This window comes from Chelon labrosus (genome assembly GCF_963514085.1).
Source record: "Chelon labrosus genome assembly, chromosome: 2".
In the NCBI taxonomy this organism is placed as follows: Eukaryota; Metazoa; Chordata; class Actinopteri; order Mugiliformes; family Mugilidae; genus Chelon; species Chelon labrosus.
In genome coordinates, this window is record NC_140338.1 from 12,601,373 (window position 1) to 12,625,208 (window position 23,836).

The 23,836-nt window shown below is 42.8% G+C and overlaps 3 protein-coding genes across 4 annotated transcripts; 1 reads left to right on the forward strand and 2 right to left on the reverse strand.

The window, feature by feature from the left end:
- The first annotated feature begins 718 nt into the window (after positions 1 to 718).
- anapc11 (APC11 anaphase promoting complex subunit 11 homolog (yeast)) lies at positions 719 to 2,294 on the forward strand. Of its 2 annotated transcripts, none has more exons than XM_084558235.1 (3): positions 719 to 860; positions 930 to 1,095; positions 2,038 to 2,294. In XM_084558235.1, the coding sequence occupies exons 2-3, from the start codon at positions 987 to 989 to the stop codon at positions 2,181 to 2,183; spliced, it is 255 nt and encodes an 84-aa protein (XP_084414361.1). In that variant the 5' UTR covers positions 719 to 860; positions 930 to 986; the 3' UTR covers positions 2,184 to 2,294. The 2 variants fall into 2 exon arrangements, with proteins under 2 accessions (XP_084414361.1, XP_084414360.1); XM_084558234.1 differs by having other exon boundaries at positions 978 to 1,095.
- A 505-nt stretch (positions 2,295 to 2,799) lies between these two features.
- Positions 2,800 to 4,771, reverse strand: ppp1r27b (protein phosphatase 1, regulatory subunit 27b). Its single transcript, XM_084573015.1, has 3 exons — positions 4,207 to 4,771; positions 3,966 to 4,116; positions 2,800 to 3,455 (listed from the first exon to the last, which is right to left on the reverse strand). The coding sequence occupies exons 1-3, from the start codon at positions 4,433 to 4,435 to the stop codon at positions 3,332 to 3,334; spliced, it is 504 nt and encodes a 167-aa protein (XP_084429141.1). The 5' UTR covers positions 4,436 to 4,771; the 3' UTR covers positions 2,800 to 3,331.
- A 1,710-nt stretch (positions 4,772 to 6,481) lies between these two features.
- On the reverse strand, positions 6,482 to 20,829 carry p4hb (prolyl 4-hydroxylase, beta polypeptide). Its single transcript, XM_084572412.1, has 11 exons — positions 20,484 to 20,829; positions 18,340 to 18,546; positions 16,038 to 16,171; positions 15,711 to 15,848; positions 13,617 to 13,721; positions 13,396 to 13,521; positions 12,624 to 12,824; positions 12,304 to 12,424; positions 10,839 to 11,020; positions 9,871 to 9,984; positions 6,482 to 8,064 (listed from the first exon to the last, which is right to left on the reverse strand). Exons 1-11 carry the CDS (start codon positions 20,824 to 20,826, stop codon positions 7,993 to 7,995), a joined length of 1,743 nt encoding a protein of 580 aa, XP_084428538.1. The 5' UTR covers positions 20,827 to 20,829; the 3' UTR covers positions 6,482 to 7,992.
- Between the last annotated feature and the right edge of the window lie 3,007 nt (positions 20,830 to 23,836).

Genomic DNA, 23,836 nt, shown 5'->3' on the forward strand with positions numbered 1-23,836 from the left:
CATTATATTTTAAACAGTTTAGTTAACAGGAGTAGAATAAAATATGTGTCCAGATAGAAGTGTGCAGATGAATATTTATTAATTAAAATGTTAATTAAACGATAACTTTTAGAATTGTTTAAAGAGTTCATGTATTTCTCTTGAGCTGATTGTCATGTTTGTAACTTTGCACACACTATGCTGCTAAACTGCTGCTAATCAGACAAATGTTTACAGTAAAGTACCCTCACGCATGCTCTATAAGTCAGTTTATCAGTCTGCGCTTCACTCTGCTGTAGTAGTGTAATGTTTTTTGTAAATGCATTTATCTTCCAAAGTATTTTGCACTGTCTGTATTGTACTGTTTATCCTTGCACTGTCTTGTATTTGTACTGTTGGCACTGTTTGTACTGTCTGCATAGGCTTGCACACACATACACACACATACACACACACACACACACACACTGTGTCCTTAGTCCATTGTACTGTACGTACTCTTCATGTAGCTCCATGGTTTTGGAGGAACATTTTGTAGAAAATCTTTTTCTGTACCCCGTGTACCCCGCCTCTCGCTCGATGACACCTGGGATAGGCTCCAGACCAATGCTCCAGCCCCACAACCATTGACATTTTGGAGGTTTATTTAGGCTCCAGTGCTTTTACTGAAGTTTGACTGTAGGGGGCAGCGTTCCATATCTCAGCGAACAGCCTACCGGAATATCAACCGTAGAAGAAGACAATTTTCATCCGGATAGCTAAACTATTAACAGAATATTGTTGGTTAACATTAAAATGGCCCTAAGATGATTTCACCGTTACAAATAAGCAGTCTTAACTTTTTTAATTTGATATCCGAAGCAGACGTTAGACGCTGAGTGGTAAGTAAGCTAATACTGGTGAATTATTTACCTATATTACTCGTGTGTGAACAGTAGCTCTTCTGCTAGCTTAGCTGCCCTCCGACCGTGTTGCTGAGAGTTGTCTGGTCCCCTCAGAGCCCGAGGATGAAGGTGAAGATCCGGCAGTGGAGCGGAGTGGCCTCCTGGTTGTGGGTGGCCAATGATGAAAACTGTGGGATCTGCAGGATGCCCTTCAATGGCTGCTGTCCTGACTGTGAGTAACCAGGCTAGCTTTGTTGGGGTAGTTGGTTTCATATACTAAAGATGTGTCTGACATTTACTAGATAATGAGTGAGCTGTTTTATCAGCATCATAAGGGTGCATATATATATTAAAATACTTAAATAGAAGTAGCAAATATTCTGCATAGTAGTTTCTTTTTTTTTTTTAAAAAAAGAAAAAAAAAAGCCATAGATAAATCTGTGAAAACAAAGATCATCTTTTAGTTGTAGACTATTGGGGAGCTGTGGATTACTGAGAGAAGCAGATTTGGAAACTGGTTCGATTCCCCACTATGCCCATGTCGTATGTGCCCTGTGCAAGCACCTACCATTCACCTAACCGCCCCCCAAACTGCTCCCTGTGCGCCTGGCATGGCTGCCTACTGGTTCAAATGAGCTCACCTGGATGGGTCAAATGCAAAGAACTAATTCCTGGTATTTGTGTACATAGGTAGCTGAGAAAGAGTCAAAATCCAGAAAAACTGCTGAAAAAATAGCTGAATTTCTTAATAAATGCATGGTAGATTCTTGTTTCCGTCAACCTCTCAGACTCAGTCCTAGCAACACTTGACAACTCGGTCAAGAATCACACATACCCCCGTGATTTAAAAATCAGGTAGGCGTTGTGTGTGAATAAACATTTTAACACCAAATTCTCCAACCATTAATTAATTTAAATCAGGCCAAATCTGCTGCATCGGCCGTTGTTTTACATGCAGTTTGAGAGTCGTCAGGAGGTGTGATCAATTGCCTTGGACCTCACTAGACCTCTGAAGGTGTACTGTGGTATCTGGCACCAAGACGTTAGCAGCAGGAAATTTAAGTCAGGGGTGTTTTGGCAGGAAAATGTTATGGCACAAGGTGTTCATGTTCATCTTCTGTTCTCAGAACAACACATCTCTGTGCAATTTGTAAATATCAGACTTGTTTTGCAGGCAAAGTGCCCGGGGACGACTGCCCGCTGGTCTGGGGTCAGTGCTCCCACTGTTTCCACATGCACTGCATCTTGAAGTGGCTGAACTCTCAGCAGGTCCAGCAGCAGTGCCCCATGTGTCGCCAGGAGTGGAAGTTTAAAGAGTGAAGCCGTGCGCCCTCAGACGTCTGAGTTCTCTTTTCTATCAGCTGTAAATACCTGTTTTTGTACCTCTCCTACTCTAATGCCGATTCTGAGTGTGTGATTAAATAAATAATAATAAAAAAAAACAACAGTCACGTATGGCTCCTGCTTTTTGTTAACCTGTTTGATTGTTGGACCCGGCAACTGTGAGGCACGCAACCTGATATTCAGTGCTCCGCTGATGGAGACATGCTTTTTAATTATTTTTAATGACATCACGTAGTTTATGTTAGATTTAAAAATTTCTATTGAAACGAGATTGTTCCTCTTCCAGGCGGATTTCGCTGCACAAGTAGGTTTTAGTTGCGTGACAGAGAGTTGAGAGCGATGATCATTCAGGCGTTAATTGCATCTGTTCTGATTTTATTTTCTTGCAAATCTATGAAATGGAGGCCAAGGTATAAAAGGTCATAAACTTTATTTTATAAAATGAGTAGAAAAAGTTGTTAAAAAAACAAATGAGTACAGTTAAAATGATTAAAATACAAGAAGAGACAAAACAAGTAATTGCTAATAAGGGAGCCAACACAAGCCTGTTCAGTTCTGCTTATGGCACCAATAGACCTTTTTCACTGCAGAGAGCGGTGCAAACATGTCACACATGTCGGCGCCTTGGAGTTGAATTTGTTTACAACAAAATGACTCGAAAAATGAGTTGAAACTCACTACATAATGAAACCTAAACGTGTGCTCGCTTGTCGTAGCCAGACTGGGTTCTTATCAGAACAAGAGTGGTTATGACAGGAAAGCCACAAGTCAAATGTGTGATGTGACAAAGGTCTATCAAGCTGAGTGGCAACAAGAGCATCGCAGTTTCACAACATTCAGAATACCACTCGCTTCAAGCTGAATAAAAGCTAACGATTTGTTCAGTTCACAACGGTATAAAAAGGTTTGAATCCTGACAGGATGCAGTACATCTTTACTGCTGGAGACTAACTTTCACTCCACTCAGAGGGCAGTCAGCCGGGCTCTGCCGTCCTTCCCTACACCACACATCCAAAAATCACCATCTGGACTGATGGTGGCCTTCACTGCTCGTTCCCGCAGAGCAGTCGGACGACCGTGCGGCAGCTTTAAGAAGAGTTTGAGGCTTCGGCGTCCGGGTGGTCTCAGTCATTGACAGCCAGCCCGAACAGCTCCAGCAGCTCCTTGTTGTCCGGTTCGATGAGGTCGGCCGGCTTCTCCCCGCAGTCGTTCTCCAGGTTGTGGTCGGCGCCCAGCGAGAGAAGGTAGCTAGAAGAAACACAGGACAGCCCAGCTCAGTAAAAGAGGTCACGTCTCACGCCGCACATGGGCAAATTTAATGCGTCAGTGTCAGGGAGGTCAGGGGGGGTACAAGAATGCAGCAGACCGTCCAGATTCTCTTACATCTGTGGAGAGCTAGGAGAGCTGTGAGGCCACTGTGTCTGGTGGTATGTGCTGGCACAGTGTAAACGTGTAACATCAGCTGAGTGGCCTGGAGTGGTCAGATTCAATTCTTATAGGAATATGAGTCGGGTAACAAATCATTTAGATTAAATTATGGGGTGATACACCAGAAAACAATCTCTAGTTGCCCAACAAATCTTTTCTGTTACTCTTCTGTCATCACCACGTAAATCCCAGCTCTCTAAAGTGAAGGATTTAAAGCCTGACTGGTTTTGAGGAACTTAATCCCCTTAAAAAAATTCAGAGCTGAAACGCTCAGATCATTTTGTTTGGACATGTGTAGCTGTTATAAGCTCAGTGGGAAAAGATGCTCACCGTGCGATGTGTGGGAAGCCGTCACTGCAGGCCATGTGCAGCGGGGTCCACCCCTCCTCGTCTCTCTGGTGGATATCCGCACCGTACTGGACGAGCAGCTTCACGCACTCCAGGTTCCCAGACAGGACGGCCTCGTGGATTGCTGCCATGCCTGTGCAGGGGAGAGGGGAGTAAAGTGAGCAGTTCGACTAACACCAGAATAATGTCTGCCCGAGTGATCCAGCGTTTCGTCGGCTCTCACCAGAGTGGTAAATGGTGTCAAGGCTGACTCTTCTGGCTCGGATGAAACGTCCGATCCTCTCCAGCTCGCCTTGTCGTACGTAGTCCTGGAAGACGATGTCATTGGGGAAGTGGACGCTCCGGACCGGCTTCAGAGAAGCTGAGCCCTTGCAGGTGACTGGGACACCACAGTCCTGGGTGTAAGCTTTGATTCCCATGGTCTGGGACATAGGGTATTGATAGTACTTCATCCTGGAGGTCTGCTTGTCTTCAGCTGTTGCAGAAGCTTTTCAAATTCAGCAGTGATTGAGTTTCTTTCAAGAAGTCTCAGTCCTCTTCAGAGTGGCTCTCTTGCTGTCCAGTTGCATCAACAGTGGAGATGTTGCTCTGCACGCCCAGCCGCCCTGCAGGTCCCTTTATACTCCCCGTCAGGCTATTTTAGGACACAGCATCTCACAGAGCGGTGAGTTTTGGAAGACGAGTGGCAACCCTTTGACTGGGGTCCACCCACTGACCGGTCACAAGATGGCTCATATCTCCAGACGTGGCAGCCAGTAACCTCTGCCTCTGTTGTCACACCCCCACTTAAAGATAGTGGTGAAATCCCGCCAGCTGAGAACGGAGGGGAGGTGGAGGGGAGGGCGGGAAGCTTCGAGTAAACACCAGGCAGGATAAAAGTGTTTTTTACTGCTGTGTGGGTGCCACGGAGGGGTGAAGTGCCATGGGTAGGTTGTTGACCACCCACTGCACTGACATAAACAGTCAGGAAAGGCTGCTGTCATCACGGCCATGCATCTTAATCACCATGTGAGCCACGGGATGGGAGATAATAATTTCTAAATTAACAGGTTGCATCATTTCTGAATGAGTTTAGCTTTTGTTTTTAGAAGTCACCACTTTCAGTTCAGGTCATTTTCTGAGCTTTATTACTAATATATTTTCTAAAATGTGTTTTTAATAAGTAGTTTTTAAACTGGTTCTCTAAGGATGTACTGTATATGGAGAAACATAGATTATGTGAGGTGAGGATGTGACCCTCTCACATGATCATCATCATCAGAAATTTTATTTAATAGGATAAACCCCTTGAGAGGAATCCTCTCGTTTTCGAGGGGGTCCTAAAATCACTGTACTATATGAACTATACATCACAGTGCCTACTTTAAACATGTTTTATCTTCTAAGAAAAATGTGTTTAGCATCTGAAATGTTTCCAAAATGACAAGATGTAAAGAAAATGTATAATTTTTCCTATTTTAAATGTAGTAACTGCTTGTAAACAGTCTCGTTGTAGCTCGGTGCTCAGTTACAGTCCATTAGATTGGATGAGCACATAGTCTATATTCACTTATTCCCATGTGGCAACAAACGAATTAAAGCCTTTCATAAAGGACTACGACAAAAACAAGTCACATTACTGGTTTAAATGATAAATGACATTATCCCTGACCTCCGATCATAACCTGTACGTCGCCTCTTATTGGAAGAGGAGGCGGCAAACAGGAATTCCTGGACATTCATTCATTCATCTTCTGTAACCGCTTATTCCTGTTAAGGGTTGCGAGGTCTGATGGAGTCTATCCCAGCTGTCATCGGGCGAGAGGCGGGGTACACCCTGGAAAAGTCGCCAGTCTATCACAGGGCTAACACAGAGAGACAGACAACCATTCACACTCACACCTACGGCCAATTTAGAATCACCAATTAACCTAATGAGCATGTCTTTGGACAGTGGGAGGAAGCCGGAGTACCTGGAGAGAACCCACGCAGACACAGGGGGAACATGCAAACTCCACACAGAAAGGCCCAGGTCGGCCCATGGATTCGAACCCAAGACCTCGCTGTGCCGCCAATTCCTGGACAGGTGACGTCAAATGTTCGTAGTTTCAAAATAAAAGACTAATTTTCACAATTAAATCTGCCTTTTAGTAAAATTAAGATAAGAAGTCGTTGTTGATAAATGATTGGTTGGGCACGGCACTGAAAGCAAACCTGTTAGGGGCAATGAAATACGTCACATGTGCAATAAAACCATTTACTTTGTGCATTTAACGTAGAGAAAATGCAGTAAGACAATTTAATTTTAGACGCTGGTTTTAAATGAGTACGTGCTGGATGATGTGTGAGCAGGTAAACGTGTAAATTTAGTGTTTATTCTGAAATATATGAACAATAGAGAGTTAAGTAATTCAGTATAACAGCATTTTTTATTCTATTAATGGATTACTAAAGTTGCCTCAGCAGTTGAGAGTTGCACTTCAACAAAGAAAAAACATAAGACACATTTCATTTTTTTTTTGTTTATTGGCCACCATTTCACGTTTTTTTTTTTTTTCCACATCAATTTGGATATGATGGAATGCTTTGTTAGGTTTCCCCCCCCCGCCGCTGTTCGGCTGACAAACACATCACCTCGCCCTACTCAGCTGGCCTTCGCCGCCAAACAACACACACACACGCACGCACACACACACACTGTACATTCACTCCTCTGCTCATGGATGACCAGAAACTAATCATTCAACATGTCGCACAGCAATTCGTACACCATTCACACGCACAGTCGCCACTGTGGCAACGAGGGCGCTGGGTAGAGTCGAAAGGGACGCTCGGAGGTACAGATCGGGTGAGGGATGGAGCTGTGACACTGTTCCCTCCCCTCCTCAGATATGACAGACACTTCTCTCAGACCAACCTGACCAGTAAACCGTACCAAATCTCTGTCTGCTTTAGTAACCACAATGAATCTCTGATTAGGCATAAATGCAGTGCGTCCTATCAGAGCTGGCTCCAAAATCATCCTCAAGGTCTGAGAGTGCGTCCGAGGGCCAACTCTGCCCCAACAGGGCCAACTGGCAACAGCTGGGCACAATGGTACGTCATTAAAAATGTCCTAAATTAAAAAAGAGAAACAAAAAACGAAAACAACCTCAATGCAATTAAATAAAACAGGATTTTCATCAAAAAGTTAACCTTTGTTCCTTTTAGAAAATAGTCAGTAGCCGTGCTGAAATGAGGAGACGGAACCGAAATATTTGGGAATGAAATGAAAAGTAAACTGCCCCCCCCCCCAACGAACGAAAGAAAATAATTGGTCTCAGCTACAGATGGGGACGGCCCTTTGCGCTACAAGCTCTGAGGGGGTTTTTCTTTTAGACAAATAAAACACATCTACCGGATGGCCCCTTGCCCCGAGAGATCAGTCCTTACAAAACAACTTTAGGGAGGGAGAAACACTTTAGCAGCCCCCTCTCCCCCCTCCACACACCTTACCTACAAATACAGATCACGACACTCATTCAACTCATACCTACGCTAGGCTGCTTTTAAACAGGAGGGGAGCAAACCCGTCTGGAAAAACTAACATTTTGAAAACTGGATCTCGATGCCATATACATTTGGTTTGAAAGATAGAAGGCAGACAAGCTGATGTGGAGCTTTGTAGACAAGGCATTGAGGCCTCCCATAGAGGTGGTGCACTGTTCCATAGAGTCCCCCCAGGTGGGACAAGACCAGTCTGGCCAGAGGTTACGAGCTTGAAGATGTGGCTGGCAAAAAATAAAAATAAATGCCCTGCCACGCCACTGATGGACTGACTGACTGACAGGCTGGCTATCAGGCCGGCTTACTGACTGACTGAGAGGCTGTTAAAGGGGAATTATTAATGTTCACAGGACAGGGAAGGTCCACAAGGAAGTGAAGGTGGTGATGGTGACTGGTTGGAAGGGTTGGGGTGGGACTCGTCTCCTCTCTCTCTCTCTCTCTCTCTCTCACTCACGCTCTCTCCTTTTCACTCCTCTGCCAGCGCCTACAACTCATCGTGCCCGTCGTCGTCACTTCCGTCCTCGCCGTCGGAGTCGTCGCCCACATCTTCCAAATCCTGGAGAGCAGAGGAGGAGCGGGGTTAGAGATTAAGATCCCAAACTACACCTAGAGGTAGAGTCTGGGAGTCGTCATGTTCTCATCTGCTGTGTCAGATTCTCTAGAGCAAATGCTAATGGTGATGCTAATGGCTAGCAGCAGCAGCACATATAGACCGACACAGATTTCCTTTAATGTTACCCTTTAATTGAGTGAAATCAACCTCTAGCAGCCCAATAAACTGTTTTGGTCATTAAAGTTTGACATGTTTCTTAAATCTTAAAATTTTATGTTAAAATTATATGAAAATGTTTAAATACAAAGGGCTGAACGTTTAATGGTGGAAGTTATGGTTCTTGTTATACAGATGACGTCTTGGTTTTAAATAGCTGAAAGCTAGAGCTGTGTCTATAGTTAGGACAGGGGCACTGAGGAGATGTGTCAGACATGAGAAGGCACTAATGTTGACAACACTGCTGCACGTGCGGTTTAATGTGGAGGCCCACATCTCCAGGCAAAGCCCCGCAAACAGCTGCTGAGGCATTAGAGAGCTGCAGTTGACTGGGCTGCAATTAGACTTCTGAGAAGAGCGTGTGGTGTCAATAGTGGAATATAAATGTTTTGGTAGTTGGGATACCCTGTGCTAAAGGTGAAACACACAGGAAGTTATGATTTATTGTTCAATATTTTATTTTTATTTATTTATTTATAAGCCTTATTGTGAGGAGGAGAAAAAAAAAAAGCAAATCCAAGTGGGTCAGTTCTAAGGTTACAGCCTAAAAACCCTCACGCGAGGTGGTGTCATGAACCTATTTTGGGCAGCCTCAAATATGAAAGCAATATGCTCGCGTGCCAAAGGAAGACGCAGATTCAGCTCAAAAACGCTGTCGAAGAATTAAGAGGCAATGGTCGCTTTAGGAGAAAATACGATTCATCAAAACTTTCTTAAACTGAGGGAACTATTATTTTTTTGGTGTGCTCGCTGCAGGATCTGAAGACAATATCATCACAGGAGGAACCCTGCATGACAGTTGAATCAAAAAAATTAATGAAAAACACTGGTAAAATGCCAGCAGTATAGACAGCATTAACATCAGCCTTGAAAAACTGAACAAAACATTAAATAAAAGAAGTACTACAGAAGGCCGGGCTTTTTTTTTTAGAGCCTATATGCAATGATGTTGATGCCCTCGAGCTCCTACAGTATCTCTCTAATGGGCTGTTAGTCTCATTTAGATCCTAGAACCGTCCCGAAATCCCCAAAGATATCATATTTCAGTCCATACAACCGTTTACTGCAGCAAACTGTTTGTGCACAAGAAAAGCTTTGTTGTGAAACCCAACTTTAACGTGCTAAAATACCAACAGTTCATGAAACAGCTGTAGAAAATCATAATGGTCACACCTGGCGGCTCTTCTTTTTCTCATAAATAAGTTGCCACCGCTGGTGAACAAACAAAGCTACAGCAAATATTTACTTTCTCCTGTTCTTTTATGCAGTTTGTTTTCAAAAGAAAACACAAATGTACATCAGGAGAAGCTGATTTTCCCTCGTCATGATTCTACAACCTGCTGCTTCCCATCAAGACACGGGGCATTTATATAAATCTATATAAAGTAGGTAGTTTGGATTAGACAAGTTTGATATCGAAATACAGACTGGAGGATGCAGGGCAGTATGCATTCTGGCATACCTGACCATACCATGCGCCCACATGTTACCTCCCAATGCATTCTCAATACAACAGATTAGACAAGGTATTTGGGCTGTACTTGGTCAGATGTGTACTCTGATATGGAGCAGTACACGGACTGATAATCTCACCTCTGCGTCCAGTTCATCTTCATCGTCTCCTGCAGGGGCGCCACCCTCCTTTCCGCCGCTCTCCAAGAACTTGGTGAAGCCTTCCAGCGTTCTCTCCCCATTGTAGTCAATCACCTGTCGATGAGATGACGAGATGTTACTTCTGGTTAAACGTGCAACCACAGTCTTTACACTGAAAGCGTTTCATTAACCAAAAATATCACTGAGGTTTTGACACCTGGCTGACATTTAAAATGGAGCCAGTTAAATTTTTTGGCACTCCCATCTTCACAGTTGGTGCCACTATGCTCTTCAGAGGTCATCCAAGAGCCAGTATCAGAGCAAAAAGCCACAGACATGATTACTAAAATAAGTCCACACGTGGAAATGACAATGATAGGACAGCTGCAAAATTAATTTTTAGCTCCCTAATCCAACCTGCCACTGCAGCCCCGTCCTTTCTTGGCCACCTCCTTGGTTTTCTATATGCTTCAGCTAAGTAGGGTCATGGGCTAATCTACAGACTTGTAGATCTACAGGACACCATTACATACCACCTATTTAAGACTGCTGTTGTGAAGGCCAGCACGAGGCTGAGGAGTCATTACAAGAGTGTCACTGAGCGAGGCAGGTGTCTCAAAGTGAAATCATTAAGCAGGAATATATAAGAACCAACTTTATTGAGCAGAAACTCACAAGGGCCCCAGGCTCAGGTTTCTGCACATGGTTAACGCTGCTAAATCAAGAGGCACTAATGATATGAGCGAGGCCCCTATGGTAATGATTTTGGATCCAAATAACCACCCAGATCACTGTAACTCACAACTGCTGAGGCATGTAATAAGTAAAATGATTGTCAAGGGTGGAAATGACATGAGGTCAACACAAACGGAGAAGTTTACTAAAGATGACAGACAAAATCTAAAAAGACTCCTTAGGAAGGGGGTACTTTAGCGGTAAGGAAATGATGCGAGCGAGGAGGCGCTCACCTTGCGTTCGTCTCCTGCGGGGAAGAACTTTAGAGTGGGGAAGCTGTGGACTTTGACTGCCTCGATCTCGTTGGCTGTGGAGTCCATCTTGGCCACGATGATGTCGCTGCTGTCCTTGTATTTCTCTCCCAGTTTTTCCCAGATGGGAGTCAGCTGTTTGCAGTGTCCGCACCATGGTGCGTCTAGAATATTACAAAAAAAAAAAAAATAAATACAAGAAAGCAGTGATTTAGACTTGAATAATTACAGACTGACTGACTTAATATACAGAGACTGGCTCATTGAGTAGTTAATGATCAGGAAGTACTGAGGCTGAATGTCGGTGTCGGTTTCGTTGGTGAGCACCTGTGGCCCTAGTTTTGATGCCGTGGCACTAAATCAGCGGATGAACGAGTTGAAGAGAGATCATTCCAATTGGCTGATCAGATTAGTGTGAAAGGGTTTGACACGATGATCTAGAATGAATAAATAACAGACCAACCGATCAACACGATTCAGGAGAGGCTGGTTTGTAGCTCCTCTAAGACTCTAGTGATCTCCCGTTTGTTATCCGGGCCAATCAAGACGTTTTACGGTGGGAGAAAACACAGGCTTTCCCTGTCTTTTTAACCTTCTTGACATTAAATTTACTTGGACAGCCCTATTTATTGGACTTAATACAGTCATACAGTACACATGTGATATAGGAGAATACAAGTAAGATAAGAAAAGCCTTTATGAATCTCCAGGGGGGAAATTTTCTATATTTAAGATCGGAACCCCTTTTGAATGATGAAAAGCTATAGTCTGAGTTGTGTTCAAGTGCAACTGTTAGGTCCAGAATAAATCATTCTATTTTATTATAATCCAATTGAAATTAAAAACTAGGGAGATTCAGAAACTATAAAAAATGGGCATAAAAGAAAATATTGTCTTTTCTTTTAGCTCATTAAATGAAACCCTTGTGTGTTGAGTAAATTACTATACATATCACATGCAGCGTCAGCTCTGTGACCTCGTTCCCCTTTGACTGTCTGGGAATCTTCCCCTTCACCTGTTAGGGTAGGGAATACAGGCATCCCCTGCTGGTTATGACTAGTCATAAGCTTTATTTAAACAGCCAGAGATGGAAAATACTTCCATAAATAGTGCAATAGTCACTAAAAATAATCCCACCAATCTATATTTATAGAGGATCATTTAAGGGTCAGTGTCCGGCAGCAAACTAAGTGCAGAGTGCGGGGTTGAGAGGGTGTGACCGAGCCTTGAGAATCAGCCCTGAGATATTTGAAAAGGGTTTAGTAAGCATTGGCAAGATTCAAGTTTCAGGCTCTGAAGCTAGAGGCCAAATCAGCCACCTAACGCAACTGAGCTTAACTGTAAAAATAACCAACAGTTGAATCCAGAAACCACTGATGGGGTTTCAAGCTGTTAGGGGAAACGCTGAGGCAAAACAAAAAGGAAACGGGTTGAAGAGGGCGCTTACAGAACTCGATGAAGACGTTCTTTGAGGGATCGAAGGCAACCTCCTCGAAGTTTTTGCCGACCAAAACCTTGACAGGGGTTTTGTCCCAGTCTTCGGGAATGTCCTGGCTCATGAGATGGGGCTGTGAGTCAGGAAACATAAAAACTCTGTTAAACTCATGTTGAAGCTTTCTGAACAGTGAACATCGACAGCACCAAGGCCAACTCCCAGAAAAATGCTTGCTCTCGGCACGCCAACATATAATTATCGACGTCATGTCCAGAGCTGGCACCATCGTGAAAGTGCAACTGCATGAATTGACCCAAAATGTAGCCACGCACCTTCAGTTTGCCCTCAGTGAAGAGTGTGCAGAATGCAGTTATGCTCTCTGCAGTGATGGCGCTGCTCTCTGGCTTGTACTTGGTCATCTCATCCTCCAGGGTGATGAGGCGGATGGCAGGGCACTCCTCTTTCTTCAGGCCGAAGAACTCCAGGATCCTCTGGTTGTCGTCGATGTCGCTGTCGATGAAAATGAACAGGATCTGGAAGAAGGGACACGGCCGTGGTCAATATTGGACAACGTTCACATCAGTCACATTTAACAGTTGAAGCTTTTTTTGTTATTGTCGTTTTGTTAAGACAAGGCAAGCATGTTTTTAGAACAACTAGTCACTAGTCAACTCCTGCTTAGACAAGAGCACCCCTGCTGAGTAGGCGGTGTTTAACATGACCCATAACTCACTCCGAGTCAATCAAATGTGTCCTCAATAAGTCCTGGGTTTGTTCACATCTGTACTTTAAGATGAACATAATCGGACTGGCCAGGATGAATGTTAATGTGAGGTCAGAATGGGGCCAAGCAAGGATAAAAAGTCTAATTAATATCAAAGCATGTGTATATACAGTTAAAATGGAGGTTGTGTTGCAGGTTGATGTAAGCCTTAAATCAACCTGCAACACAGGTTTTATTTTAAGGGCACGCCTTAAAATGTAAGGTGTGCCTTTAAAATAAAACCCATATTAAAATTTGCAGATTGCTTCCCTAATTTTTTTCAGAGTGTCGCCACCGTGCTCCTGGTGAAAACATGCTGGAGCCCTGTCCAGTTCACCTACCTGACCCTTGAATCCCTCTGCGGCTTTCTTAAACTGGTCCATTTTGTCCTGGAAGTCTGAGGAAGCTTTGGGCAGGAACATGAGGATGTGGGACTTGATGTCTCCTCCAAAGATTTTGGGGGCGGTCTGCGGAAAACAAAAACAAGGTTTGATATGTAGGACGCACTGCTTGTTGTTGGGACAGCAGAAAGGACTTGTTAAAGGCTGATGTTTGTGTTTACCTGCTCTGTGAACTCAATGACCAGGGGCAGCTGGTTGGACTTGACAAAAGACAGGAGTTTCTCTTTGGTCATCTCTCCATCAAAGGTATTACGACCTTCATCGAACTGGAAAGAAAACGGGGAAACATTTAGATACAAATGCACCTGTCCGTGTCACGTCTAGTCTGCCTGTGAACACCGAACATAGCTTTACCAGACAAACCACTTCAAAATCCCCCGGTTACCCCGAGCAGACCAAACAAGCTTTTATCGGGCGTTAAGAATAGCGGTGCTGAGGCTGTGCCAAGCAGCCCTTACTGGCACACAAAAGCAGATAGCACATTTGCTGGAGGGCTTACTGTCAGTCTCATGAAGACTGAAACTAAACTCCAGACCCCACAGTTGCAATAAACAAGTCAAAGACCCCCGGCTGTTTATTAAAACTGAGCCTCTGCTTTTGGAGGGTTTGCATAGCGGCCGCCCGCATGTCAGCGGTGTTTATGTCGGGGTAAAGTTACCGGCATGTATCAGAGGCCAGACAATGGCAGTCTGAGCATCGGTGCATGTGCCAAAAGGAAATATCATCCAGCACTGAGCTGATAACCAAACATAGACATTTAAAAAGTGACTTAGGGTTGCAAATAACAATTATGTTTTCAATCAATTGATGCAGTTATTTTCAGCCTTCCTGGCTCTGGAAGCTGCAAAGCGAGTCTCTAGATGAATTATTATCTTCATTACCTGCCAATTATTTTTAATTAGTAATGACTGCACATATGGTATATGAACTATAATTATACGGGTGCTCAGTGCGTTTCTGCCATTCCATCAATTGCCATTAACATTGGCAGTGTCCTGCTATATTTGTTGTGACTGTGTGAATGTTCAAGTTAAGCTACACATCACTATTTATAAAAGATATTTAACGTGCAGAGCTATTCAACTGTGAACATGTGCCAATTTGAACATCAAATTTATTTTATTTTTTTGACTGAATTGGGCCGATACTCAAAATCAAAATAAATTATCAAAATCATTTAGAAAACTCCTTAACAGCCACATTAGATGCCCCTCTCTGTGGGTAAAGACTGCAGATAGATACCTTTACCCGACTTGGTTCTTTGCCAAGAGATCAAAGTAGATTTATGCACTCGCATGCCAGTTCATTAGGTACACTAGTTATGGTATTCAACATGTGAAAAAAATAACAGAGCTGTTGATTCAACTGTATTTGCATTTTATGTGCTGTGGGTTTTTAAGCACTCTTGAATTGTAAAGCGTTGTACCGACACATGTTCCTATTATTTTGGCCATCCTATTTTAGTCCAGAATGATCATCCAGTTGAATTATCACCTTTCTGATGTGGTTTCAACATCAACTGAACATTAGACCAGTCATGAAGGAGGACTTAGTCCATTTGTTCTCACTAATGTACCTAGTGTTTAGGCGGCATCATAAAGTCATATTTTTCCGTCCTTTTAATCAATCAAACATTACATGGTTGCTTCATTTTTTTATTGAAGGCCTCTTTGGACCTTGACCCAGTCGGACAAATCACACACTACAACCGAGATACTGTTTCGCTGATAAGAAAGCCGAATGATCTGACCTAATCTGCAGAGGATAGCTGTGGTCAATAATTGAGATGCAATACAAGCATCACCTCTGTACATTTCAATGAGGAAAGAAAAGGCAGATAAAGGGCCTAAAGGGAAGAATTCATCTGCCTTTCACTCATTGTCAGCTCTCAGCCTATGGGGGTCACTCGAACGATCGACCTTTCTCATTCATCACGCCGAGCTCAACGCTTCTGGTCGGGTCGAGCAACAAGCCCAAAGGAAAACACACATCTTAAATGTTCGAGGATCTCAAGACGGACCAAGATTAGCAACGGAGAGCGGATACTGCAAGGTCAACAGCGTCAAGTTACTAAGCTGTTGGAAGACACAGCTCCACAATGATTGTGTGTGTGTGTGTGTGTGTGTGCGACCACGAGCTGATGCACGTCCACAAATATCACATTTACAATAGATCTAGATTAAAAAACGCAGTTTGCCCACAGCTTACATATATACATGTAACTAAACGATTTAAGAAATAAACTTAAAAGTCACCTTCTTGAAGAGGACAACGCTGTCCTTGGACACCTCATACTTGGAGAAAAGGGCATCGTCGGAGGTCATGGCGAAGGGAATATCATCGATGGCTTCAGCTGCCTTCTCGTAGGCCTTGGCGTCGGCAGAGCTAGCATCCTGCACACGTGACAACAATCCTCAACATACAGCACTGTCCAAGTTTCCAATTGCAGTAGAAAACGTTTTTAGCCAAAATGCATTTAATTGTGATTTTGAAACAGTAGAGCAACATAGCTTTATGGCGGCAAGAACATGGTTTCACAATGACACCAAATACGTTCTGTGGTGCGTGAATCAGAACCGCACCTTGAAGAATCCGATGACCGCCACCTCACTGTCGGCAATCAGAGACTCGGCCTCAGTAACTTGGGTCAGGGTGGTGACAGCGGGCCCTGTGCGCTTCTTCAGCCAGCTGACGATGTCGTCTGCCTGCCTGCCAGCTGCAACGCCACAACACACAATGACTCAACAACTTCAGTTTGCACAGACAAGAACAAGATCATTTTAGTATTTAAGCCAACGTGGCCCTGTCTTGTCTCAGACATATACTGAGATACAATCGGCCTCAAGTTAAACACTATAGTTCCTGCGGTTAGCAATTACTTGAGTTCCCCTTTTTCACGGGGCTGCACTGACTCGCCGCCGGTAACTGGCAGAATATGTCGATTTGCAAGTGGCAAGGTTTACGTCCATCCCTGCAAAAATTAAATGGCCTGTAGCACAGCTGAGAGTGAGCATTTCAGATTTAAAAAAATAAAAATAAAAAAAAAATAAAATAAAATAAAAAATCTGTCTGCTTTCTGTCTTCAAAACGGCAGCATCGGTATTTGGAGCATCTGCCAGGAATGCTGAAAAAAGACTTTAACCGAAAAGTCTGGGAATTCATTTAACAGAGACAGAAAGGATGATTTGTAAAAACTGAGTGGTCAATATTTATTGATGATAATGATTTTAGTCTGATCGGTGGTTGGTGGTCAGTGACTGGGGCTCGTCGTCGCCTCGTCACCTGTTGTGTTTCATACAAGAATTCAAAGACTCTCTAGAGCAAATGCTAACAGCTAGCATGGCCGCGCTAGTTTGTTTCTGCACAGACTCATAATGAAGCAACAATGATTTACAAAAACATTACGCTCTAGGTGGGTGGAAGAAACCTTAAGGAGTGGCTGCTTATTCAATATATTTTACTATTTGAATGAAATTTGAACTTTATCTTGGCTTAAACAGACTATGACATAACAGGCCCCAACTTAAAATACTATAGAGCCTGAGGATAGCAGTTATCCAAGTGCATTTTCACAGGCATCACTGCGGTGAAACTGAAGACGTGGCGGCACAGAGACACTCTATATAAATTAAAACCGTGTCATAGTCAACTTCTGCAATTTCAGAAACCTCTGGCCAACGGCTCATCTCCGTTTTCACTTTCTAATCCGAGCACCTCGTTATATTATCGCAGAAAGACGATATTAAAATAAATCTCATGATGCCGCGGCCGTTAACAAGATGTTTACTTTTCTCTGGAGTGAGTCTGTTGCATTTAAACTATACTTAAAAACAGATCTGGCTGTCAGACTGAACCGGTGATGCAACACAGCGGCAATTTCACCGAGAAACACATGTTGATAAAGTGATCTGGCACGTAGTCGTGCTGCTTTGAGGTCTAAGTGTGGGATGAGGGCGTTTCTGGAAGCTGAATTTAAGACAGAGTAGTAATTTCCACAAAAGCTCTCCCCTCCCGTTGCAGGCGCAGCCCGGTCAACAGAGGAGAGGCGACGTGAAGAAATGCACATATCTCAGAGTCAGCATGAGTGGAACGTGCGGAGGAGACCCCACCCACTTTTTGGCTCATGCCTGTTGTCGACAGCTGATTGGCTGACTCGCCGCTCATGCTGCTGTGCAGATCACATTACAAGGATGAAGAAGGTGATTCAGGCCCAGCTTTGGTCGTTTGACCCCATTCTACAGGCCTACTCACACGGGACTAGTATTGCCTGGGATTCATCAGTAATTTCTAATAATTGCAGAGGTCGTCTTTGATCCTGATCCCATAATTTGTAAAGGAAATTGTTCCTTATTTCTCCAAACACAGAGGGCATAACCCAACGTGAATCGTCATCTCTGTAATTTTGGTTGTATTTTAATTAATTTTAAAGACTTTTCTGCCTCTTCTCACTCAAGTGTTACATGTCAGTACTGTAAAGGATTTTATTTATTGATGCATTCATGTGTTTGCCACATTTCGTTTAAATAAATCTGTATTACTAATCCAAATCTGCAAAGCAACTAAAGCTGTCAAAAGGGATAGTAGTATAACAGGTATAATATCACCTCTGACATGTAGTGGAGTGGAGCTGAATGTAGTAGAATTAGTACCACATGACATCCCCTGGTATTACTAGTGCTTCAGATTCATTTAGGATATTCTGTTCATTATGACAGCAGTTACTCAAGATCACTTTGGGGAAAATAACTCTTTCATTAAGATTACACAATGGGAGCCAAAAATCCCAAGGCAATAAGAATATCTGGAACTAATTAAACAATTTAGGTTTAATTTAAGAGAATACCACCATCACTGACAGGATTCAGCTCAACAGGGTTCACTCACCAGAGTACTCTTTGGGGGACCCCTTATCTCCGCCCTTGAAGAACTTGATGGTGGGGTATCCCCGGACGCCGTACTCTTGGGCCAGTTCGGTCTCCTCCGTGGCGTCCACTTTACCCAGGCGGATGGCCGAGCCCTCAGCCTTCAGCATGCCGGCGGCCTTGGCGTACTCCGGGGCCAGGGCCTTGCAGTGGCCGCACCATGGGGCATCTACGGGGTAGAGATTTGCATAATTCTCAATAAGCAAGGCGTTCATAATGTTGTAGTATATGTTCGAAGCGTGACAAAGAAGTGGCTAAGAGCGAGAAACCACAGAAAGCAACTTCCTATTACAATTTACTAGGACTGTCAAAGTTCATGCGCATTTTTAACGCCGCTTTTTTTAATTTATTTATTTTTTATTATTAACACATGGACCTTTTTTGATTTTGACCTCAGTGACCTGTGTGGCTCACCTTAAAAGCCCTGTCAGATGATTCTTGAGAACAATCTGACAGGGTTCTCAAGAAGGAAGAAGTTATTTACATTTGACCATGTAGTATCTTGGAGGTTATTCTGGTCAGCTTTGGTCATTGTGTTTCGCTGTCGCAATATTAACTACATGAATTTGCATAAAGTGAGAATACGAGTCAGCGCACATGTTGATGAGTCAAATATCCCTTTAATGTACACTTGGAGCATTTAATTATTTATTTATTTATTTTAAAGGGGGCGATTAATGTGCATTAGTCGAGCACAAATTATAGAAAAATATTTTAAATCAACATAATAAAATAAAAGCAATAAAATAAAATACAAGTGCCACAAAAATGCAGCATCATTTACTTTATGAAGTAGTTTAACGTGTTCATTCGTAAGCCACAGTGTCCCATTGTGCATTTTAAAGTCTTCCAAACAGATAATCCACTAATCAGAAGTGACACGTCCTAAATGCAATGACCTGCATTGCATCACCTTTACTTCCAACAAAGAACTAAACTTCCTTGTCCCTGTCCCGTCAGTGCAAACGGATGGACTTTTGTGAAGTACACGTCAACCTAGCTCCACATCCCCAGAACAGATCCCGCCCTGCTGGAGGAGTACGTGAGCAAACAAAGCCTTCCTCCCTCCCATCCCGAGATCATTGGACAGCCTCCTCCTCCTCCTCTGACTGGTCCGAACTTCAACAATCTGACAAAAGTGAAGCGGGACGGGCCTGCGGGCTACGGAAAGGTGGCCTGTGTCATCAACTATTAAAGCAATCTGTTAAAACGACAAACGTTTCGCGAAACATTTTATCCGTGTTGCATGGAAATTGAAAGTTAAAGGATGAAAGTAGAGTAAGCAATCGAAACTTATAATCGAAACCTAACTTGTAGCGTCAATAGCACTACACAAAAGATAATAACGCTAATACACGCACCATTTAACCTAAATTATGTGTTACCTACACAGGTCTAGCTAAGCTAAATTAAACATTGTGATTAGCAGCAAAACAAGTTGCGTTCAAGTTACACGAGTCACATGAAAAACAGTAATACAGCTAAAGATACGTTGCATTAAAATTAGCGCTGTAAAACAAGTTGCGTTCAAGTTACAACACCACAGCCCTGAAATAAAACGAGTGTTAAGGCGAAAGACTTTCCACTGCGATTAAAACAAGTTGCGTTGAAGTTACAACACGAATCGTGTTTAAAAATGCAGGAATAAAGCTAAAAGAGACGATGCATTGTGAGCAAAGCAAGCTGCGTTCAAGTTACACCAGTCTCCCACACACACACACAAAAAAAAAAAAAAAACAGGAATAAAGGCTAAAGAGACGTTGCATTAAAATTAGCTCGGTAAAACCCACTGTGCGTTCAAGTTTCCCCATCAGAGTCCGGTGACACTCGGTGCTAGCTAATCAAATTTAACTCTACCCAAGATTAACTCAGTGTAATACACGTTTTCCAGACTGTTTTAACAATTTATGGACTACGGTCAATTGACTGCGCGAATCTGATTCGTGCAGGCATACAAAACCCGAGTCCGACATCGGTGCGTGAACTTCTCACAAGTGTCAAAGTTTAATGCTAGCCGGGCTTGATTAAGCTAGCTTAGCAACGCAGCCGGTGCATCCGCATAAACCCAGCGTTAGCCGCGGAGATTGAGCAGCTAGCCACACTCACAGAATTCAACCAGGATGTTGGGGTGAGCCTGGAGAGCCTCCTCGAAGTTACTTTTCTTCAGCACCAGGACATCTTCTTCCTCGGCGACCTCAGCCCTGCTAGCCACGGCCAGGGTGCAGAATAGCAAAAACTTCAGCATAGTTGCCGTTGGGTGTTCTTCCGGACAGAGAGACGAGAGCAGCAGACACGGTTCAGGTGCGGTTTTAACCGGGAAATTGGCCTCAGTGTCTGGTCTTTTTTCCCTGTTGAAGGCTGGGAGAGTAGCTGGTATTTTGTGTCTACCGCTACTAACGTGGCAGTGCACGCAGAAACCGGAGGGGTCAGCTGTAGTGCGCATGCGCATTTATGAGGCAGTAAGCAGTTCGTGTTGAATTGTGACTGGACCGCGGCGGGCTGCACCTGGAAGTGAAACGGGGCGCTCCCTGCGATAAGAGCACAGCCGACAGGGAATCATGCCTATCTTTAAAACAGCACACTCAACATCTATACACTCTTTTAATCACAGTGCATTTATTTTTAATTTATTTAATCACACGAACTGTGCGTAAGTGTACATGTAAATTATGTAAATTATGATGTAATTGTAGTATTCACAGCATTTCTCTGACTCTAAATGTAACTGATGCAACACAATGCAAGGGTGTGTGGAAACTGGGTGTTTTTTGAGATTGCAAAGGGAGCTGAGCAAAGTCTGAATGAGTAGTAAATATGTCATATTGCTCACCTCAAAAAAGTGCTAAAAAAAATAAAATAAAATAAAAAAATGGGTGAGGCTAAATGTTTCTGAAATGTGCATGGATAAATAATTCTCATAAATGGGATATCTGTTGGAAATGGTGCTCAGATAAATCCTGAGCAAATAAACCTAAACCACTGGGATGCTGGAGGTTAAATGGTTTTGATTATTTGGGTAAGCCGACTCTTTCAGGAAAGGCTTTGTGTTTGTTTTACTTGTTAGCAGCACCGATTAATTAACAGGATTTTCCTGGCTTTCAGTTTAATCTGATTTTACCGTGATCGCACAACTTATTGTTTTACTCAGACAAAAAAAAGGATGTTTAGTTAACTGTCAGTAATTAAAGGTTGGCTTGGAAAATACAACCAATATGGATCCTAACAGGAAGTACTAAGGTTGTAAAACAAACCTGCATACAGTGAGCATGTGATCGTGCTTCATCGTAGCGTTTTAGTGGGTTAAGGAGAAGCAGTTGAACAGGAACAGTCCTCTGCCACTACAGGACAGGTTCAGCTAATTTGGCTACAACCACCAAATGGAAATGACCGGCAGACAATGAGGAGGGAAAGATAAATGTGTACAGTTAGATGGCATTATTTGTATTCATTTTGTTGGCGCAAACTGATTTAAACATACAGAATAAAAAAATAATACTAGAATTGCCCAATTAAATGTGCATGTGGACTACAACATGTAAGACTACAATCAGTTTCTAAATTCTATCTATCTATCTATCTATCTATCTTAGAATAGAAACCTATATGATCAGCAGAGTCCAGAGTCCATCACCATGTCACCAGAGTGACATTTGAAACCATATCAAGACTTTAAATTAGAGCCTAACTATCAGTTGTAGGGCAATGAGTCACATTGACTCATGTCGCACAGTTTTTTTTTTTGTTTTTTTTTCACAAGACAAAGCTTTATGGGAGAGTAGCAAAAAGAAAGAGCACAAGGGAGACTCCAAGGTCAACTGGAAGAAAATGTTTTGGCCATCTCCACCACGAAGCATGGTGGTGGCAGTATCACACTGTAGGGACGCTTCTCGGCAGCAGGCTCTGGACAACTCCTAAAGGTGGAGGGTGAAATGAATGGAGCAAAATATAGAGAAATCCTGGAAATCCTACAACTTAGGAGAAGATTTACTTTCCAGCACAGACAATGACCTGAAGAGGCACAATATATGAATGTCTAGGAGGAAGGAAGGAGCAAAATTATCCATGTGTGCAGTTTGCCTGACACTTAGCTAAAGGTGTGGCCACTAAACACTGACTTGAAGGGGGTAAATAGTTTTGCAATCACTTGCCAAATCCTACTGTACATTACCCATAATCCAGCATTAAAGCTTGACCAGTGATGCCACACAGACGTCACATGTATATGGTAGAAATAGTATGAATCTCTACCATCAAAATACTCACTATTGACTGTATAAAGCTACATCCATTCAATGTAATCACCATGAAGGACAGACCTTGGCTGCTTCACTGACTGAATATATCAAGTTTTGACCTTTGATTAACTTTATATTGCAAATTAGGAGAATGATGTTTAAAAGAATTAGTCACTGACATGTCAGGAAAGCTCTAATCCAAGTCGGATCCTTGAGTTTAGAGTTTATGTCAACATGCAAGTCAGAAAAACATATGGGAATGTGACTTTTCTGACGTCTCTGATTTATCTGACTAGCAGCTTTGTAATATATAGCAGAAGAGCATGAGAGCATGAGAAAGTGAAGCGGGAGGCACCTCAAGTTAGCCTTTCAAGAATAGAAAGATGGAAAAAACTTTGCACAACAGTTCTTCCTGAAAGATTTAAATCACTGTTTCTTTCATCAATAATCTTATGCCTCTGATGAGGAGGAGCTAACCACCATTTTACACTACATTCATATCATACTTCTCCATCAAAGAGAGCAAAACTTGGATGAAAATTTAAGTGCACGGCTCCAGTCAGAGCTGAGTTAGGCAAGAATTTCTTCCTGCTAACAGGAGTCAAATTCAATAAAAGCTTTATTAAATCTGACAGATGTTTGAGTGATATCTGTTCACATACTCTGCTACATATTTTTTGGTTTAAGAATATATTTATAAGTTTTTACTTTAAGGACAAATTCACAATCACTCCAATCTGAAATCTGCTCAAGAATGCAAATAAACTAATAAACACAGTAAAAAAACAACTAAAACAGAACTCGTCTGTTTGATTACATATACACATCTAATAATACAGTAATGTACTATCAGCCCTCTCCTATCAGAAATCCCTGCAGCATGACTGCTGAGACGTCAGGCTCCAAACTGAAACCCTCCAAACCCTTCAAAAAGGTTTTCCAAACTTTATAAAACTGATCTCACTTTCAGTGTAGTATACATATAAGATATTTTAGCCCTCTATGCCAGCGTTTGACGCTTCTTCTTCACTGACCCAGTGCAGTAAGATGTTCTTTCTTGCAGCGTTAGTACAAAACAATCTCTTATTTGGTAACGCTACATGCTTGGATGGGAGGCCGTAACACGAGAGTAGCTGCGTCCATTTCCCGTTTCTGATGCGTTACCTTTTCTATTTCGACTCATACATTAGACCAGTACCTTGGCAGCTTATGACATGACCAGAC

Coding starts and splice junctions, on each gene's coding strand:
- p4hb (XM_084572412.1), bottom strand. CDS start 20,826: ATGCGCATGCGCACTACAGCTGACCCCTCCGGTTTCTGCGTGCACTGC. Junction 12,425..12,623: donor TCACTGAGGGCAAACTGAAG/GTGCGTGGCTAC, acceptor CCTGACTCACAG/CCCCATCTCATGAGCCAGGA. Junction 8,065..9,870: donor AAGATGAACTGGACGCAGAG/GTGAGATTATCA, acceptor TCTGCTCTCCAG/GATTTGGAAGATGTGGGCGA.
- ppp1r27b (XM_084573015.1), bottom strand. CDS start 4,435: ATGAAGTACTATCAATACCCTATGTCCCAGACCATGGGAATCAAAGCT. Junction 4,117..4,206: donor TGACACCATTTACCACTCTG/GTGAGAGCCGAC, acceptor TCCCCTGCACAG/GCATGGCAGCAATCCACGAG. Junction 3,456..3,965: donor GGCTTCCCACACATCGCACG/GTGAGCATCTTT, acceptor TGTTTCTTCTAG/CTACCTTCTCTCGCTGGGCG.
- anapc11 (XM_084558235.1), top strand. CDS start 987: ATGAAGGTGAAGATCCGGCAGTGGAGCGGAGTGGCCTCCTGGTTGTGG. Junction 1,096..2,037: donor CAATGGCTGCTGTCCTGACT/GTGAGTAACCAG, acceptor CTTGTTTTGCAG/GCAAAGTGCCCGGGGACGAC.